The following is a 20,614-nucleotide window of genomic DNA, read 5'->3' on the forward strand; positions in this document are numbered from 1 at the left end:
CTTCTAAATATCCTTTTCCCTCACTGAGATCAAGAATAAACTCTCTCCTCGGTAGAGAGGAACACGCATATTTATGCTATTTTGTACCAGTTCTGTGGAGTCCTTCAAATACTGGGCCCCTCACTGCAGGAAAGACATTGAGGTGCTGGAGCGTGTCCAGAGAAGGGCAACCAAGCTGGTGAGGGGCCTGGAGCACAAGTCTGATGAGGAGCGGCTGAGGGAGCTGGGGCTGTTTAGTCTGGAGAAAAGGAGGCTGAGGGGAGACCTTATCGCTCTCTACAACTACCTGAAAGCAGGTTGTAGTGAGGGGGGTGCTGGTCTGTTGTCCCAAGTAAGAAGTGATAGGATGAGAGGAAATGGCCTCAAGTTGCACCAGGGGAGGTTTAGGTTGGATATTAGGGAAAATTTCTTTACTGAAAGGGTTGTCAGGCATTGGAACAGGCTGCCCAGGGAAGTGGCTGAGTCACCATCCCTGGAGGTGTTCAAAAAACGCGTAGACAAGGCATTTGAGGACATGGTTTAGTGGGCATGGTTGACGGTTGGACTCAATGATCTTAAAGGTCTTCTCCAACCTAAACGATTCTATGATTCTATGATACTAAGATCGCTGACTCTAATTTTCATGGCAATAAGGATGTAATTTTAACTTACATAAACGATACAAACCATACAAAATGGAATTTATTGAATTCATACTGTGCAACAAGGAATATAAGGACTTCTGCTTTACATACATATTTTAAATTCTTTTTAGGTATTTTAGTTTTAAACCTCACATTTAGTAAGAAAGTATACTATCAAAAGCCAAGCTTGAAGACCAGTTAGGAAGTACTCTTTCTCTGCATTACTTGACAGATTGTCACACAGAAATATTTAAAAACACTTTTTTTTTCTCCACAAAAGTCAGAAAAAAATCCTTTAAAATGTTCATTAATATTAAATGGAGACTTACTTGCTCATATACTAGACAAATGTTTCAAAGTTGTCATACTGGCAGTATCCTGCCATTCCTGTAATCTCTCATGTATGTAGTTGCAATGTGTTTTAGCTGCATTTTAGTAACTGATACGTTTTATGGTGACAGAAACTAATTGGGACTCTTAAACCTTTCCTGCTACTGAAAGTAACACAGGCTTTGCCACAGGAATGCATTAACTATAGTTTGTCTACTTTGATCTAGCATTTTCAAAAAGATGTATCGGACGTTCGCTCTGGCTAACTGTTCTTACATAATAAAAACATCATCAGAGCATAGCAAAATGCTGTTTTAACTGTTTGATGAGCTGTTGTGTATCAACATGGCCTGGAAATGCTTCTTCTGACTTCTGAGCAGCTGTGTAACTCCTCTGAAGATCTCCAACCTGTAAGAAACACACAAACTAATTTTGTAAATCCAAGCACTGCAGTATTTGCATCGTGTATTCTTTGCAGTACATTTCTGATGCTCACAAATGTTTAAACATAGCTGGTCCTGAGAGCGAACACATACAACAAGAGTCAGTATGTAGGCTTTTGAACTCAGGCTTATGTCCCACTTACAACAAGGGATGAGAATAAAAAGACAGAAATGTGATTTTAATGGGAGGGATGCTTCAAGACAGTAACTTTATGTCCCATTCCACCTGACTTCTTGGAGAATGGACAACAAGGTACACCATGCCCAGTGCTTGAAATGAGGAGGAATAAAAAATGGAAGATTTGTTTTTAAATTCCGTAGAAGTGCTGTTGTATATTCAGGCAAAACGCTACCAATCAGGCCTCTGCAAAAGCCTCCACTCCATGTGATTTCCTGCTTACTCACAGAGAGGCACAACAGTCTTGAGAGCTGATGTTGCTCCTCTGCTGCTTTTAGAATTATGTTTCCACATTGTTCCCTACTTAGGGAACTTTATTTTTTCCTAAATAGCCATCATTTTTTGGAAGGAGGAAGTGTACATAAGGAGAACATCTCAAAGTGGTTCAGCAAAGAAGAACCCAAATGTTTGGGAACACATGTAGTAAAAGTGATAGCTCCTGGGTGAAAAGGAAGAAGCTATGGAAAGTGTCAGCAGGAGGCCTCTGTTGCCTGTGCATCAGCCAACACAGAGCTTCAGTGCAGCAAGAATTCTCTGAAGGGGAAGAATCCAGGGTCCTGGCCAGAGAAGCTATGTTTTGTAAACCATGGCGTTACAAACCAAATCTAAGGATTGATTGCATTATCACCCTGCATCAACAGCTAGCTGATCTGGCCATCTGTCTTCTCCCACAACCTATGCACGTTCTTTGTGCAAAAGCTACGTAACAAGACATTTGCAGACTAGGATTTACTCCTTAATCAGTAAGTACAGATTGTAATTATTCAAAACCATCTTATGTTTCACAATGGAGAGGATACACTTACAAATTAATGGGTTGTTCTCTCCTTGACACATGTACTTTAGTATCTGTAGGAGTTGAGCTGCCCACACAACACAGACTCATAACAGAATCTTGAAGGTGTAGGCACAAGCAAAGGAGCAATTTTTCTTGTGAAAAATATAAGGACGTACAAGTTTCTCCTTATTAACAGGAATGTTGGACACACTATTAATTCAGTGTCTGAGATATTCCATATGAAAGAAATCATTAACACACAAAATTCAAAGGTTGTAAAACTGAAGAACAGACTTTCCTTTTGAGTTCAGTAAGATCATGGGATGAACAATTACTGAGATATCATGACACCATTTCACTTCACATTCTGAAAAAGCCAACGACTGTAAAGACTGTAGATGTAATTGTTAATGGATTGTTCATCTTCTGGGCATTTGGAAAATTACAAAGTTACTTTATAGCTAGTTGGCCTCACTTATTCTCAAAAGCAAACATTTGAGTAACTACTTTTACACACAAAGCTTCTGGGTTTTAAAATGAAAATGTAACTTTTGTTTTCCTTGAGTTTATGCACTCTGTATTCTTCTGTCTCACCTATTTGGAATTCTCAGTAATAACAATAAAAACCCAACTGCCCCACCAAGGCTCAATTTTTAGATTACAAGAACAGGATAGTGTATTACCTTCTCTGAAAGTATTGCAAAATTGAAATGGGGCTCATACATATGAGGTGCTAAAGATGAAGCAGTCTGCAGCAAAGCTCTTGCCTATGTAGAGAAAGGAAAAAAAAAGTGAAATCTGGGAGGGAAGGAGAATAACAAGAATCTCATGCAATTTTCATCATTCTTAAAAGAAATCATCCTGTGTTTTCTTTACTAGGCCTTTAGTAAGAAAGCCATCTTCAACTATGCATGATTTACACCAATAGTACATTTAGGCATAATACAGTTTAATAGCATTGAAATGAATAAGACTCTTGGCTGAGTCAGAAAAAACATGTTGGAACTTATTCAATTAAGCAATTCAGTCCTAAACACTGAACATAATATATTAATTTTTAAAAAAAAGTATTTAAAGTCCCACCCCACTGTATTTATCTGTTGTCTCTGACAGCACTGTTTTAAGCATCCCTGAAAACCTAAATTTTATCATAAAAATGACAGTTTTCATACTCAGAAATTGTAATAAAATTAACTATTTTTTCTGACTACTAAATAGTAGCATTAAAACCCAATGAAAAATTAAGTATCACAGCGTGCATTTTCATGCTGTAAATCCAACACAAAATTAAGCTCAACTTGTGAATGCTTTTACTAAAAAATAGAGAACTTCGGGGGAAAAAAACTGATCTTTCAAAAACAAAAGTATCTGTAAACTGTTTGGGAAGGTATTTACAAGTCTTTCTATCATATTGTAGCTCTTGATGTATATATGAATCAATCAAAATAGGCTTGCTCCCATAAGGATTAAAACAAGCTCACAGTAGTTCAAACTGTCCAACATGTTATAATTAATTATATATTAATTAATTTAATATTAATTTTCCCTGCATGTGTATAAAAAATGATTGCATTTAATCCACTGGGCATGTCAACCATACATCTAAGCACCATACAACTCAGTATACTCACATTAGATAACCACCAAGCTTACTGATGCAAAAGTATTTATCAAGAACCTGCTGCTTTGGGACAAAACTCTAAAGCAATCTCCCTGTTGAAAAAATCTTTTAAGAGCTGACCTGATTGCTGTCTTCTGCCACCCAGCAAAAGTATATTATCCACACTTATAAACTGAATATATAGTCAAAGTTTTAATGTAAGTGATGATTAGAGAGTGATGGGTTTTGTTTCGGGTATCAATTTAGAAAAAGTTCTCAAAAACTGCAAAGCCACTGTAAACCTTGTTTGTCTTTGGTGAACCATTTGGATATGCCTAAGAATTAGCAGTTGAATGGGAGATGGCACGATAACGTGGAGGTTACACTGAAACACGCATAAAAGTTATCTATGTTTTCTGCCTGTAATAGTGAGCTAGATGTTCAAACGATGCCTCCACCTCAGAGAAATGACACGTATCTTAAGTACCAAAGGGCCAAAGGAAGCATTCTGCTTAGGCTGAGATGCAACACCAACCTGTTCAATGTGACCTTTTCGCATTTCCAGCACAGCCAAGTTGTTGTAAGCTTCCGCATAGTCGTTATTGTTGACTAATGTTAGCCTGAAACACTGATAAGCCAGATTCAGGTCTCCTATCCCCTAAAAGCAAGATTGTATTTTAATTTGTGAAAAGATTGGAAACAACATGCATCTGTTTTGCTGTCTAGAGTATCTTTTCACCCATATGTACTACCATGGAATACAAATTACAATAAAAACACGCTGATCAGAACCATATGTGCTTTCTTCCCAGACCCTCTCATTTGCTTCTTATTCTTCCTCCGGACAGAATCATTTCTCTCCAGCACACACTTCCATGCTGCAAGTGATATTCACTTCATCTAATTTAACTCTTAGACAACTAAAGTGTCATCTAAAGACTACGCTATCTGCTACTGTCTATGGTAGGGCAAGAAAAACAGAGATGTCTCCAAAGAGGAAGTCATCTGGCATTTCTGTCGCTACACGGATTTAAAAAAAATTACATATAAACCTAGTTTTTAGAAGATAAAAATTAAGGGAGGTGAATTTCTTTGTATGGAGCAGCTGACTACTCTTTAGTATTATGACCAACACTGATACAGCACCAGCTTAAACATTAAAAGTGACAAATGCTGAAAAATATAGGCACATCAGTTCAAATTTCAATGTTTTAAGCAGTATAAATTATGTGTTTATCCAGTTGCAGTACAATCAAGATAAACAGCGGAGTTTCTGACCTAAGTTAAATCATAATCAGCATTTTAAGACAACTCATAGTACAAAGCTGTCAAAAACTTTATTCAGTAACCTTATTCTGGGCATGCAGCTAAACAGAAATCTAACACAACTTCTAGAAGAACATCTGAAAAAATGGCCAATGAATGCAAATTAATGTAGAAATTTAAAAAACTTTATCACACAATTACACAATATTTCTATAGCTGCCTATAAGACAGAGGAACATGCCTTCTCAACTATGACATACATAGTGCTGTAGCGTCTGCTACAAGCTGCTGAGTATGTTATTTTTATGACAACAGACTTGATCTAATGCTCCATGTAACACAAATAACAGCTCAGAGAAAAAAATCTTGAATTCATTTTTTTCATCAGATTAGCTTGTATTGCAGCAAAGGCCTTCAAGGGCTGGTACATGTTGCAATTTTTTTAGAAAGCAGGGAAGGTTAAAGACTGAGGGAGCATCTTTTAGCAGGAGTAAGCCACATTCTGTGAAGACGTACAGAACTTTTTTCTTTTGCCTCTTCCTCTCTACCGAAGTGCAAATAAACCTTTAATCTGTACTGCACTTTATCCTGTACACTATCAGGTTTCATATTTCAACGTAGGGCAATGACTCCTTTCTAGTTATTCTTTTTCCAGTTTTTGTAAAATTATATTTATTCAGAAAGGTTGTTAATATTTTTCATACCACAGCCACGTGTCCCAAGTTGTACCACACATCTGCTGTCTCCTCCTGATTTTCAGCCAAAAACAGTGCACGTTCAAACGAAGACAGTGTCATATCATATTGCTGAGCATAGAAGCAACAGAGGCCAAGATTGTTAAAAAGTTGGCAGTTATAAACACCCATCTGCAGGAGCCGTCTAGATTGAAAGAAAATATTTGTTTAATTTATTTTTTTAGATTAATTTCAAATAAGAGTTCTATTCTAAATTACAAAGTTCTCTCCTCCTTTCTCCCTATTCTGAGAGGGCATAATAACCAAGTGTTATAGTCTTACACTTGGTTAAGTTTTCATGAACAGCAGTGCAGGACATTTTTGATTAGTAGAATCAAAGCTGTGCAAAACAGTCTTCATGTAAATTACATAACTTCTGTCTTTTTGACTGTGCCACATGATCTGACTTTACTGTAAGACAGAGCGGTATGCAGCCTTTCTCCATTTCCTTTTTCCAATCCTTCAACCTCAATCAAGCTGTAATTTGTTGCAGTTACTTTTTATGACTCTTCAGACTTCAATTTTTTGCTCGATTCCTGCCCTTCAGCACTGCTACAATCACTACTAGTACATCTAGTATGTGAAACTACATTAATCCTACATTTGAAGCATAACTCAGATTTTGATTCAAATTTATGTTGTTTCCTGCATCTTTTAGAATGGAGATGTTTTACAAAAACTATGTTTATCAATATTTATATGAGAAACAGATATGCTAAGAGGGACAGGGAAAAAGAGGGCTGTTGTCTGCAGCATGACTGTGAGTTTCTGAACCTGAAGCATAAAAGAGCTCAGGTCCAACCGAAATGAGATGGTAGTGCTTATATTGACTTAACCTGCTCTTAGATTTAAGAACATGAATAAGGCTCCTTTGCACTCTGACTGTATTGAAATAAAAAGCAAACAGCATCATTTAACACTATCTTTTTATTGCTTTCAGTAAAACATGGGGGAACCCCAGCCCATGTTCAAGTAAGGGATTTTGTGGTCAGAGCTGCTTGTGACTTCAGGTGGAGTTTTTCAAAGACTACTCTTCTTCAAAGGGCTAAATAGGAAGTCCATGTGTCTTCTGAATGCAACTAAGTTGAGAGTAAGGTCCAGTACTCTCAGACTGCCTCACGCTGTGAAAGATCATTTCTTGTTCATTAATCAAATAATAACTGTTTTGATAATCTTTGTTGATACTTTTACATACTCTGCATGTAATGGTGACAAGTTTTTAAGAGAGAGATGTAATTATCACTGGCCAAGAAGATACGTTAAGTTGGTATGCTGATTTTGTGGTGATATTTGTCCAAACGCTCAATCATTCTCTCATGACAATCTCCTAATGTTCTTTTTTTGCTATCAGCATTACAAAAGTCAACCCTTTATATTACCCTCCCACACATTCAGTTCCCCCTCCCTCCCCACAAGTGTAGATACCTATAAAACCGCAGAGCTATCTCGGGCTGGTCTGAATAAAAATGGTTACTGCCAATGCATGCAATGGCTTCCACATGAGTGTTGTCTTGTTTTAAGACATCTTTATAGTACTCTGCAGCTGAGGAGATATTGTTCATTTCCTATAAAATTGGAAAAAATTCGGATTAATTCAACTTTTTATCACCAATTTTTATCATAAAACTTATTAAAATGTCAATCTACTGAGTGCTTTATCTATGCCCTGTACAGTACTTAACTGAGATTAATTATGTATGCTCTTACAGTTCTCTGATCACACAATGCAACATCACCGATTGGCATCTTCACAAGCGACACACACATCCACAAAGAGAATGCACATTAATTTATCAGCACTCGCTGTACCTCTCATTAACTCTATGCCATAGCTACTGTCCTGGTTTCAGCTGGAATAAACTTAATTTTCTTCTTAGTAGCTAGTATAGTGCTGTGTTTTGGATTTAGCATGAGAATAATGTTGATAACACACTGTTTTAGTTGATGCTAAGCAGTGTTTATACTAAGTCAAGGGCTTTTCAGCTTTTCATACTGCCCTGCCAGCAGAGTCTGGGAGTGCACAAGAAACTGGGAGGGGATACAGCAAGGACAGCTGACCCAAATGAGCCAAAGGGGTACTCCATACCATATTACATCATGCCCAGTACATAAACTGGGGGGAGTTGGCCGGGGGGGCACCGTGGCTCAGGGATTGGCTGGACATCGGTGAGTGGGTGGTGAGCAATTGTATTGTGCATCCCTTGTTTTGTATATTCTATTAGTAGTAGTAGTAGTAGTAGCATTTTCCCTTCCTTTTCTGTCCTATTAAACTGTCTTTACCTCAACCTACAAGTTTCACTTTTTCTTTTCATGATTCTCTCCCCCATCCCACTGGGGGCAGGGGGAGTGAGCAAGCGGCTGTGTGGTGCTTAGCTGCTGGCTGGGGTTAAAGCATTAGAGCTACAAAAAGAGATTTATTTGGTTTTTATTTTTTAGAAAAAGAGATTGGTCAGAAGCTTAGCATGTGCAATGGGCATTTGCTACTTTTTGCACAATGCCTTGTGATCCACAGTACTATGCAGTCAGTTTCCCAGTATGGTAACATACAGTACTTATTTTCCCAGTCAATGTCTCAATTATTTTCAGTGCTTTGTAGGTCAACTCATTAATTGCTCTGAACACAAATGAGAATATAATTGCATATGAAGAATTATTACATGCCTCTGAAAACAGGAATCATGGATTTATTACCAAAACTTATACTAGCTAGGATATGCCAGTTAGGAGAACTATATTGTATAAAAATATATGCTTGGATGTATGCTTCTTGGAAGATGAATTAGGGTGAACTCATTGCTGTAAACAACATCACACTGTTTCTGAGGAGTGCAAGTCACCAGAGGACTCTACCCCATATCAGAAGAAAATAAATTAAAAGATCAAAACACATTTCTTTGTTTAGAGAGGAATAATTTCTACCTGTGTGCTGTAGATACACTGTACTCTCAACATGACTAAATAATAAGCTTTTATTTAACCTCAGCAGCATATTTAGCTATGAAAAAATGTATTTCCTGTGATTAAAGGAAATAGTACTAAAGCAGTCCCTTTAAAAATAATGGGTTTTTTTTAAACCAAAAAAGGTCTACAACTCTTCCTACTGTCAAAAGGTAGTGACAGAGAAGAAAAGCTCTGATTAAGATGCCTGATGCATATATTCAACTTATGAGTCTATGTAATGAGAACCGCCCTGTGCTGCAGTAAAAATCTTTGCTAATGAAGCTATAATCCTGCACCCAGGTGTCAGTGCAAAACTAGATCCTGTCAACTATATGCTGCTCTTTAATAATTCCTTAAAGGGTTATGCAATGTTATGTATGGTTCTGCAAAATGATATCCATATTAAAAACTGTTTAACAATTCAGAAAGAAAAGCCTCCAAAAATTATGCAGCTGTTTTCTTCCTTGCTGAAGGACAAAAAGGATTTAATATGAAAATGGATTAATGCTTAGGGGTTAGATGAGAATGATGAGAACAGGAAAGAATGCCAAGTATGAATGTAGACCAAAAAAAAAAAAAAAATTCATGACTTTAAATCATTTGTTCTGGAATAGCATCATTACCAACTTTCAGTGAAAAACAATATTAAGTCCACTGTTTGACATGAAAATATACACTTTTAAAATACAAAATACAAGGTTACCAAGGTAAAATGACACTACTTTAAAACTAATCCTACTTAAAATAACATCTACTTCCTAGACTAAGAAACATTCACATTCCAACTGTTCTCACTGGCTTAAGAAACTAACAGTAACACATAGCGCTAATAAAGACAACATTGACGAGTAGACTATTTTGCTGTTTAATCCTGCTAGCAGGCTGTTGGTGACTTGAGCAGTTTTAGTACGATGAAACATACACACTAGACATAGCTACATGGACAACACCTGGACCACTTGCCTTAACGTGGACTTGCTTCTGTGTGTCAAGGGTAAATAGGATCTCACTAGTGTGATTAACCATTTAAACAAATAAGCCTGCAAGGCTCCCCTGATAGTACTTTTGTATATTTGTGTAATGTTACCTGTTTTGCAGTAGTGATACTAAACATCAGCGTAGTTAATTTTTTATGACCTTACAGTTCCGTTCAACTATTGGCTCTTTTTTCTTGCTCAGGCAGCTAACCTTGGCCACAGTAAGGATTGCATTGTGGGTGCATACCTCATAGATTCTGGCAATTCCACAAATAAGAGTCACTTCTCCAGGAAATCGATCTAACCCTTGCTTGAACACATTCAAAGCTGTTACAGGCTGATCCAAGCGCAAATACACCTAAGCAAATAAAAAGGGTATATAAATGTCAAATGTCTGACTTTTGTACTTGTACTGCTGTTTAACAAGGGAGATAAATAAAACGGATGACACCTCCCTTTATGCAGTAAACCATTAGCTGAGATAGTGAATAACACTGGGAAAATAATGGAATGAATACTGAATAAATCTCTGTAATGAAGATAAAATAGGCTAATTAAGATAATTACATTTGCATGCATATCATCTAGACATTATTAATTCATCTGGACATTACTGATAAACCAAAAAAGTATCTTATTATTTATTATCATATCAAAATATACTTTGACACTGAGGTGAAGGTATCACCTTGAATATTTTCCTGTTTAATATATTTTTTATAACCTATGTTTAGGCTTGAAAGAACTGGATCTTCAGTTTGACAGTGCTGGAATACCAAAATATTTTACTTAGTCAAATAAGACTGCACTGCACAGAGCAGTGACACTTTCAAATTTCCTTACTGCTCTGTCAACCTCCCCTGTCACAAACAATAAAATCCCATAACAGAAAGAGGGCAGTTTGGTCTCTGCGATTTTGGCTTCTGTGTTGATTATGACAATGTGTGATGTGGATAATGTTGTGTGAGAATTGGATAGAGGACATCACCGTGTTGATAAAGACCACCTCTGCAGCTGTCTGAGAGTACAACTGTAAAGCCCTCCTGTTGTGGGGTATGGTAAATACAGCTACAGCAAAGGAAAAAACCCTGCACACCTACTTTGGGAAACCAGATGGCTAGAGTGATTAATCTGTCTCCCACTGAGTGGAAAAGTGTTCTGAGTGCTCCTGTTATGAGAAATATTACATTAAATAGTGCTTATACTTGATATGACTAAAAAAGGGAAAGAATCTGTGACTGGCATATTGACACAAACATTTTGTGATGCAATGTAAGAAAAGTATCAATGTTAACTGAACACCTGAGAAACCTTCAAACACATTTTCTGCTTCTGCCCTTGAGCTTCATGGACTTTTGAGTGCCAACAATCAAAATACTAGTTAAAGTCATAAGTTCTTTATTTGCATCCCTATAGATACATACTGCTGTAAACATTTGCAAAGAATTCTTTCCTATGACCACTCAAGTGACGTTCTTAATTGTCAAAGAGCTGTTGACTGTGAATACCTTCCTAGTAAAGGGACTGCCATTTCAAGTTGATCACTGGCAAAAAGAAAAATTTTTTTTTCAGTCATTTTGCTAACGTCACTTACATTTCCTGTATTAAGCTAGAAAACTAATTCCTTCTTGTGAAAAGCAGTAAAAGAGCAAGGGGTTTGGGGTTTTTTGGGGGTGTGGTACTTGGTAGACTAGGACTGCACTAATGACTCCATCAGTGTATATGCTTTAAATCAACAATTTATTCCTAATGCACTCTATCTGGGCATGTTGCTGTATCTAAAACAGACTTCAAGTCATTTGCTATAGTTTTTCATTTATAAACCATGGAGCAGTTTCTGATGAATTTTATGTCTACATTAAATTTTAAACTTTAAATAATTGTCTCCGTTGTGACTGTCAAGCTCCTTATTTTCTTCTAGCAACAGTTCTCTACAACTAAATTACTCTGTAATGAGTTTCAGTGGAAAGTACACAGATGAAAGAGAGGACATGACAGCTGATTATAACTTAATTAAGAAGAACCTTGGCTGGTTGTTTTACTCCTAAGTATCACCTACGTGAGTGACTTGTATAATTTATCCTGAATATGTGTAGTAAGCCACTGCACACTGCCATACCTACAAATAATTTCATACTTTGTTTGAACTGAGATAAAATTTTAATTAGCTGGTTTTTTGTTTTGTTTGCCTGCTTGTTTTTTGACCTGATCTAGCTATGAAGCACAGCTATCTTCATATTCTTAGGATAAAAAAATGTAAAAAATCGAGGATGGGAAACTCCACTAGATCTGCTCCTTTTTTATCTTGTTATGTTTGTTTATGAAGTATGTTTTCTAAGCATTATGACTCAGGTCTGCTCTATTGCTTCATCTGGAGGTTCACTCCAAAGATGCATTCGCTACAGATCCTCTGTGCAAATATTACACTAAGGCAACACAGCCACAGTACTCTACTATGTAATTCCCATATCCAGTGGCACATCACACTGTCCAACATCTCTGCAGACTGTAGAGCTGCTGTCCAGATGAGTGGCAAAAGAAATTAAAAGATAGGCGGGACAACTTCCACCTACTCGCAGCTGCTTTGGGGAGACCTGCTCTTTAAGAGTACTACAGCTATAGTCATTAAGTTTTAGATGCTAAATGCAGAATGGCTCCATTTTCTTTTTGTTATCTCTCTTATCTCAGGTAAAAATATCCCATTTCCAGCTCTTCTGGGTCACGAAATACTTTTTAACTTCTCAGCAGCCCTGACTTCTTTAAAGACTCTTTATTTTTGTTTTCTTTTGGTCTTTTATCTTTTCATAAATTACATTTCAAGGGAGAGTTAGCCTTCAGGAAAATATTTTTAAAAACCCAGGTAGCTGTTGTAATAATGAATATAAACAGAAAACTAATTGGTACCATAGTATTGGTCTGTTTGCACAGAACTTGATGCAATCCTATTATTTTTTGTAATGGCTGCTTAACTCAAGTCTTATCTTTTCAGTACTGTCAGATTGAGCTATATTTCAGTGCCCTACTCTATTGCCTGTCCACCCACAGTCACTAAATCATGTTGTGTGATGCTTTATACTTGAGCGAGCTGGTCTATGGAGTGGGAGGTGGAAGTTCAAATGTAGCTCCTTGAGCTAGTAGTGAGGGGGGGAGGGGGGAGCGGGGCAGATGCATATCTCCCATAACGAATCACTGTTTGTTAATCCAATTACTCTGCCAATTTAGTCACTCTGTGCAGCTTGTGTTTTGCAGAATGGCTCCCGGTAGTGACAGAAATATAAAATTACTAAGCTTAATTGAGTAAACTAACTCCAACTGCTGTATTGAGGACAAGTCTCCAGATAGCAGTGATGATCATTTAAATACAAAACATAAATTGCTCAACAAATGTAAAGGTAAAGCAAGTATCATAATATGAACATCTGAATTATCCACTAGTAGCGATGACTTTTGGATAGGCCTGTGACAACTGGCTTAAAGGGAGCTGACAAAGAGCGATGGATTTCATCTCTTCCTAGGACAAGAGGAAGAAAAATGCAGTTTCAGTTTCTCACAGGCCACCTGTGGGAGTAGAAAAGAGAAGAAACGAAACTAAGGAGAAAAGAGAAGAATCAAAACACGAAACTGCACGAAGAAAGGGGAGGAAACAAAACTGCTGTACAAGGTCACGGGGAAACGAAACTATACGATAACGGGGAAACGAAACTGCACAAGGCAACACGTTATGTTTGGGAAAAAAAACTAACACGTTATGCTTACGCGGTCTAACGGGGGCGGTCTAGGCTATAGTATATAACCGAGTGTTGTGCAGCAAATAAAAGGAGAAAGCATTTGATCCACAGTATCTGTGTCCGTGCGTTTTCTCCCCAGGGCAGATCCCTGACGATGCGTCGTTTCTCCTAGATTGTCGTGACGGGAAAGCCCAACAAGGGGTGACCCCGATGTGATCGGAACATGGTGGCGCTCGGTTGTGGTGTACGTGTTGTGTCTGGCCGGACAACGAACGGAGTTGCCTTCGAGGCGCCCTGCCGGTAACGATGGCATCCATCGGAACGATTATTAAGGTATTAAAGGCGGTAGGTAGGGAGGTGGACTGTGGAGTGCATATGGCTCCAGACATGAACCTCATCCAGTGGATGATACAACGGGGCTTCATAGTAAAGCCAGGAGAGATATTTCATGCGTTGCAGCTGCAGGCTGCACGCGAGGAGTTAGTGGAAGAGTGGGAAGAAAGGAGCTGCAGACAAGCTCGCGGCGCTTGGTTCATTGTTGACAGTGTTGCGGAAAGGAAGGGAAGCGAAGGCGGTTTGGGTGGCGGCTACAGTGGCATTGCGTGGGGAGGTGGTTGATTCGGTGGAGATACAGGCTGACAAGGAGGGTGAAGGGGAACAGAAGGATGAGGAGGATGATGGAAAGCAAAAGGTGGAGAGGACGGGGGAGGAGAACCGTGGCCCCATGTTGGGTTTACAGGACACTCTGGCGTTTCCCATTCGTAAAGCTACAGAGGACTATTTTGGTGATTACCCGTCTCCTCCTCGTCCAGGGTTGTTTTCAGATGTGTCAGGGGACCTACCATGGTACTCCTCTCCCGCAGGGCCAACGCCAGGAACAGGTCCAAGTGCACCCCCAATGTCTCTGATGGAGATAGATTCCAGGGAATCCAGAGGGTTGGCGCCGGAGGCGATCCCTCTGCCGGAGTCAGATGTAGAAGACCAGTTGGTGCAAGGGCGGGGTCAGGAGTCAGAGATAACGGAGGTTTTGGCGAAGTTTAGAAATTTAGTGGCAAATATCGAACGAACAGTGCAACGTGCTCAAGGCGCTGTAGATCGTGCAGCACAGCCTCCAGTGTTTATCACTCCTGGTGGACCAGAATGGCACCCCTTGGATTACAAATTAGTGAAAGAATGGCAGATGTGTTGTAGAGATGATGGACTGAATGACCCAAGGACGCGAGCTCTGCTAGACGTAATATATGCTCAACCGTTGTTACCATTTGACTCGAGACAGTTAGCGCGTGCAGCACTCACGGCACCTTTGATGTGTCTTTGGGAGCAGGCGTTTAAGGAGGAAGCAGAGACAGTTGTGTTGGATGCCCTTACTCCGGGACACAATTTAGCAGGGGTTTCTATAGATCAGTTAATAGGCGCCGGACAACATGCAGCCCCTCAAACTCAGGCTGGGTTTCGAGGTCGGGTGATAGCAGCTTCTTCAGCTTGTGCTAGAAATGCACTTATGAAGGTTGGAAGGTTTGAAAAGAAACAAGTACCATATACAAAGGTTATTCAGAGAATTAATGAGCCGTACCAAGATTTTTTAGAATGTTTGCAGAAAGCTGTTGAAATAGCGGACATACTGGAGGAGGTTAAGCCGGTTCTTGCAAAAGACTTAGCTCGCACTCAAGCAAATGACCAAACAAAGCAAATTTTGATGCAGCTGCCTGCAAAAGCTTCCATTGCAGACATGATTAAACGAGTGTTAGAAGCAGAAGCTCAAACCGCAGCAGCTCCTGTTGTAGCTGCGGTTGCAGCTGCATTTCGTTCTCATGCAGGTTCAGGTAAGACCATATCCTGTTTTGGCTGTGGTGGACAAGGGCACATTAGGAGCCAATGCCCTTCGGTATCCAATCAGAACAAAAATTCAAATTCAGACCATAAAGGAGTTGTTTTTGATGTGGGAAAATCTTGCAGAACCATGTCATTTGCCGCGGGGCGGGGCTCATCCCAGAAACTTCAAGGGCAGTCCCAACACGGGGCAGGCGGGGCTGCCGAGGAACAATCCGTTCCACCCAGCAAATAAAGGGAGAAAGCGTTTGATCCACAGTATCTGTGTCGGTCCGTTTTCTCCCCAGGGCAGATCCCTGACGATGCGTCGCGACGGGAAAGCGAGACAGCCACCTTTTCTTGAATGTCTTGGAAAATGTTTAGAACCTGATGTGTACCCTGGTAAACAAGTAATTCTGAGGCTTAGCTTGCCACTTGTTCTTTTAAAGCTTTTAATGCCTTTATTTTGACAGAACATTCTCTGTTTCAAGGTCTCTGATTGCGTCCTTTAAGCTCACTTTGTTCTGATTTTGCTTGTTAAACTAGGATTTTGAGCTTCACTCTTCACTTCCCGATTTATTGCATTAGTTTCCTAGGAGACCATATATAGCTACATTGTTCTTCATACTGGAACTCCAATAATTCTTTATCTATATAATCCCCACTGGAGTTTAGAGCAAAGAATACAGTATCGTAGGAGATTATTTTTTTGTGTGTGTGTAAAATCTGGAAGCTCCAAAATCTTTTTGTAAACTGTAGGCTTCAATTTCAACTGTTAGCATGTATTGCCTCAGGTCTATATGGAGATAACACACTATTAAACTTAAGGGTGTATCAAGCTCAATACTCAGCTATTCTGGTGTATGGACCTCTCAGGGATAGTCTGGAATTTCACTTCATTCTTAAACAAGCAAATCTATGACTTACCTTTGCCAAATACAAGATTGTATCAACCATGTCCTGTTGCTTGAGAGCTGACTTAAATTGTTTTTCGGCTTCACGATATAATCCTAACCTAAAGAGACAACAGATAGACATAAAAGGTTTTTTTGGTTTTTTTTAATTTTTTTTTTTTTTAAAAACTTATTAAATAATGAAGCAGTGCACACTACACCAAACATGAACTGCCTAAAAGCATACTTCAAGGTCATATATTTGTGTGCATGTTAACAAAAACCATGCTGTTAAATATATTAACATTACAAAGACAACCATTCAAAATGATGAAAAAGGCAAATTAATGAAATTTGGCCCCCTTCTGTACATGCAGCCTTCTGGTGCTAATTGAATAATGATGTACTCATTTTCATAGGACTCCTTCCAGCTCTTTGTAAAGAATGGACAGTAGAAAATGAGCAATTAAAGTCATGTCTCAACCTCTACCTACATGGTTTTGGAGGAGAATTTACTCACTCATGGCAAAAATCATGTAGATACTCTCCACTGTACAGTTTAGGGAATGTTAATATCTATAAAACACTTTCTCCTAGCCTTGTATAGGAAATCGTGAAACTTCTGTTGCTAAAAATCTTTAACTCTGTGTTGAAAACATTCTGTATTGTAAATGGCACCACAGCTTAACACCATCTAAGCAGATCACTTGGGAGGAGGCAGTATACGGTGCATGAACCTCACAGAAGTCTATTTCATCTCAAAAGCATTTGTTTTGCCATATTACTGTAGAATATTTTGCAGTAATCTAGAAATGCTACATAGACTACAAAATTAAAAGGATCGTACTGTTTCAACAACAGCAAAAAGGTACACTTTCTCATATGCAAATTGCCTTTTCTTTCCTTCAATCAAAGAGCACATATACTTGGTGAAGAAACACAAACCACAGCCAAAACAAGCCAGCCAAAACAAAGAAACACAGCCAAAGGGGACATAAGGTAAATTTGGATCCTGGAAGTACACGTGCCTGCTTGGATGCTTTAGTCTCTATAACACTATTCATAAAAATCCTGAAAGTAATGAATGACCTCTAAGCTCATGCATTGGGTTTGTGTGGCAAGGTTTTGGTAGCTGGGGGGGCTACAGGGGTGGCTTCTGTTAGAAGCTGCTAGAAGCTTCCCCCATGTCCGACAGAGCCAATGCCAGCTGGCTCCAAGATGGACCCGCCGCTGGCCAAGGCCGAGCCCATCAGTGACAGTGGTAGCACCTCTGGGATAACAGATTTAAGAAGGGAAAAAAAAACCTGTGTGGCAGCAATTGCAGGCAGAGAGAGGAGTGAGAACATGTAAGAGAAACAACCCTGCAGACCCCAAGGTCAGTCAAGAATGAGGGGGAGGAGATGCTCCAGGTGCAGGAGCAGAGATTCCCCTGCAGCCCGTGGGGAAGACCACGGTGAGGCAGGCTGTCCCCCTGCAGCCCAGGGAGGTCCACGGTGGAGCAGATATCCACCTGCAGCCCGTGGAGGACCCCACGCCGGAGCAGGTGGGTGCTCGAAGGAGGCTGTGACCCCGTGGGAAGCCCACGCTGGAGCAGGCTCCTGGCAGGACTTGTGACTCCACGGGGGACCCACGCTGGAGCAGCCTGTGCCTGAAGGACTGCAGCCTGCGGAAAGGACCCACACTGGAGCAGTTTGTGAAGAACTGCAGCCTGTGGGAAGGACTCATGTTGGAGAAGTCCATGGAGAACTGTCTCCCATGGGAGGGACCCCATGCTGAAGCAGGGGAAGAGTGAGAAGTCCTCCCCCTGAGGAGGAGGCGAGTGGCAGAGAATGTGTGATGAACTGACCGCAACCCCCATTCCCCGTCCCCCTGCGACACTGGTGGGGAAAAGGTAGAGAATTCGGGAGAGAAGTTGAGCCCAGGAAGGAGGGAGGGGTGGGGGTAAGCTGTTTTAAGAATTAGTTTTATTTCTCATTACCCTACTCTGATTTGATTGGTAATAAATTGAATTAATTTTCCCCAAGTTGAGTCTGTTTTTCCTATGATGGTAATTGGTTGAGTGATCTCTCCCTGTCTTTATCTTGACCCACGATCCTTTCATTATATTTTCTCTCCCCTGTCCAGCTGAGGAGGGGACAGAGGGGCTTTGGTGGGCACCTGGCATCCAGCCAGGGTCAACCCACCACAGCTCAAAAAAAAAAAAAAAATCAGTCTAATCTTCTAAAGAATGTCAAATAAAGATTAATGATCGTGAAGAATTTCATCATTTGGGCATCTAAAAAGAAGCAATAGTTTCAAGCCAAGATACAACATGGGATTTTAAAGGGCCAACTGCTTTGTGTTATCAGCCTGTTCATACAAGAATTGCTTATAGAATTGTAAAGACTGCAGATGATGCTTCATTTTTTTAACAACCAATGCAGTATACATATGTTTTACATTCATGGGACAAACACATTGTAAAGAATGAAAGGGGGAGCTGCCTCAGTACTTATTTGAATTATGGGAAGCAGAGTTGTATCAGGAGGCGTTTCACCCAATTTGGTAGAACTGGCTGTTACCATCATGGCTAGATCCTCAGCAATGACTCTAAACTGCTTGCAACAAGCTCTCCTCCCCTCTGTTGCCACTCTTTCCTCAGTGAGGCATATCACTGCACAGTGTCAGGGTACTCCTAAGTCATTTGTATCAGATGCTTGGGTACAGGATGCCAGCCCTGAGGCCTTGGCATCTTTGGAACTGGTACTTCTTGGGCAATGTTCCTCTGGCAGAAAGTGTGTAATGTGAATATTTCAATTTTTATTATTTCATCAATCTGAAGCCCTCATTGACAGTTATTTTCTCCAACTAATATTGTAATATTCATTTTGTGTGGTCTGTTTTAACAATAGTTCTTTGCATTTATTTACTGACTTTTCAAACAATGATGTTGAAACTCATTAACAAAAGTGAAGATGCAACTAATTCAGTTACTTAAAGGTACTCAACGTTGATGCCTTTACCTCAAGCAGTTGAACATAATCTCCTTGTATACTAAAGGAGATTTAACTGTAAGCACAGCGCTCTCCAACTAAATACTTACTGAACTATTTCTCAGTGTTCAGCATTGCACAATACACCCAGCAGTTCAGGTCCTGCACTCAGACTCACTGATCACAGAAGAAAGGAACAATGGCTTACCTATAGTAGCACTTCCCAATTTGGACTTTCCACCACCAGTCCTTGAATTGTGCGTGCTCGGTGGCAAGGGCTGCCAAATCTAGAGCCTTCCAAAACAAACCCATCATCTTAACATTAATACCTTCAGTGGTTAGACAAAGAAAAAGATCACAAAGTGAACAATGTAAAGATTTTTGTAAAGAGAAAATTTTGAACAAAAAGTCCTGGTAAACTTGAGGTGGGGGACTGCTTTATGTTTACTGTTTTTATAGCTTAGTGCATAGAGGAGCTGAAAGCATAATTTGTCCCTATAAGAACATGTAATCCAAGTAGCTTCTAGTAATTCACAGAGAAAATATAAAATTAATTTGATCAGAGTCCTGAAGTGCTGCTTCAGAATATATAGAATATTTGTGTAAGCTGACACACTTTTTCCAAGCTTCCCATCCTTGTTCACTAAAAGTTGTTAAAACCAAGTAAAAATATACTAAAGAAATCAGTTCAGCCAGTTTAAAATACTGGAGAAATTGTCATCTCATTGCTAGTATCAGGCTGCCTCCGCTTCTAGGAACTCTCAGATGTCTACATTAAGAAATACTTCTTCCTTTAAAAAGTCTATGATGTAAATAATTATTTTATGACAGATAGGAAAAATAGATAAATATTCTTCAATAGCTATTGAAGAGGGTGGAGGTCTAAAATCTCTTTTATCTGGTATATTGGAAAAGTAGGTACGCTAATCAATGTGGTATCATCAGCCACCACAGACAGAATCTACAGCTTTTCCTGTTTTAGTTATAGTTTCAACATTTCTGTTAGAACACATAGATGTGTGTTCTGCACCAAAACCTACCAAAGAAGCAATTGTTAGTGTTCCTTTTTTTAAAGTTCCATTTTGTCCCAGAACATATCAAAGCCATGCTACATCTGTTACTTATCTTTTAGGGATATCATCAGAAGTAGTCTAAAAAGCTTTATCAAAGTATTTTTATAACAAAGAGCTGACCTTTTTTTGTTTTCATAAACACTTTGCAGACCACAGAGATCAGAAACTAGCTATCTACTAGGAACAATATGGAAAAGTCTGTGCGGTGGCCACTCAGTAGCAGAGGAACCAATAATTTCCAGGAAAAAAATAATCTCAACACTTGAAATA

General features: G+C 39.4%; 1 protein-coding gene across 1 annotated transcript in view; it reads right to left on the bottom strand.

Moving 5' to 3' along the window:
• Window positions 1–663: 663 nt before the first annotated feature.
• The window catches only part of TTC8 (tetratricopeptide repeat domain 8), a 48,064-nt gene continuing 28,113 nt past the window's right edge, over window positions 664–20,614 (bottom strand). Inside the window, exons 8-15 of the mRNA XM_029996741.2 lie at window positions 19,480–19,565; window positions 16,334–16,421; window positions 10,117–10,227; window positions 7,378–7,517; window positions 5,923–6,097; window positions 4,488–4,610; window positions 3,036–3,119; window positions 664–1,361 (exon numbers count right to left, since the gene is read on the bottom strand). Of these exons, the coding sequence (XP_029852601.1) occupies window positions 1,245–1,361; window positions 3,036–3,119; window positions 4,488–4,610; window positions 5,923–6,097; window positions 7,378–7,517; window positions 10,117–10,227; window positions 16,334–16,421; window positions 19,480–19,565 (924 nt within the window). The 3' untranslated portion in view covers window positions 664–1,244. The remainder of the gene's footprint in view (window positions 1,362–3,035; window positions 3,120–4,487; window positions 4,611–5,922; window positions 6,098–7,377; window positions 7,518–10,116; window positions 10,228–16,333; window positions 16,422–19,479; window positions 19,566–20,614) is intronic.

The sequence above is a fragment of the Aquila chrysaetos genome, chromosome 2 (genome assembly GCF_900496995.4).
Source record: "Aquila chrysaetos chrysaetos chromosome 2, bAquChr1.4, whole genome shotgun sequence".
Taxonomy (NCBI): domain Eukaryota; kingdom Metazoa; phylum Chordata; class Aves; order Accipitriformes; family Accipitridae; genus Aquila; species Aquila chrysaetos.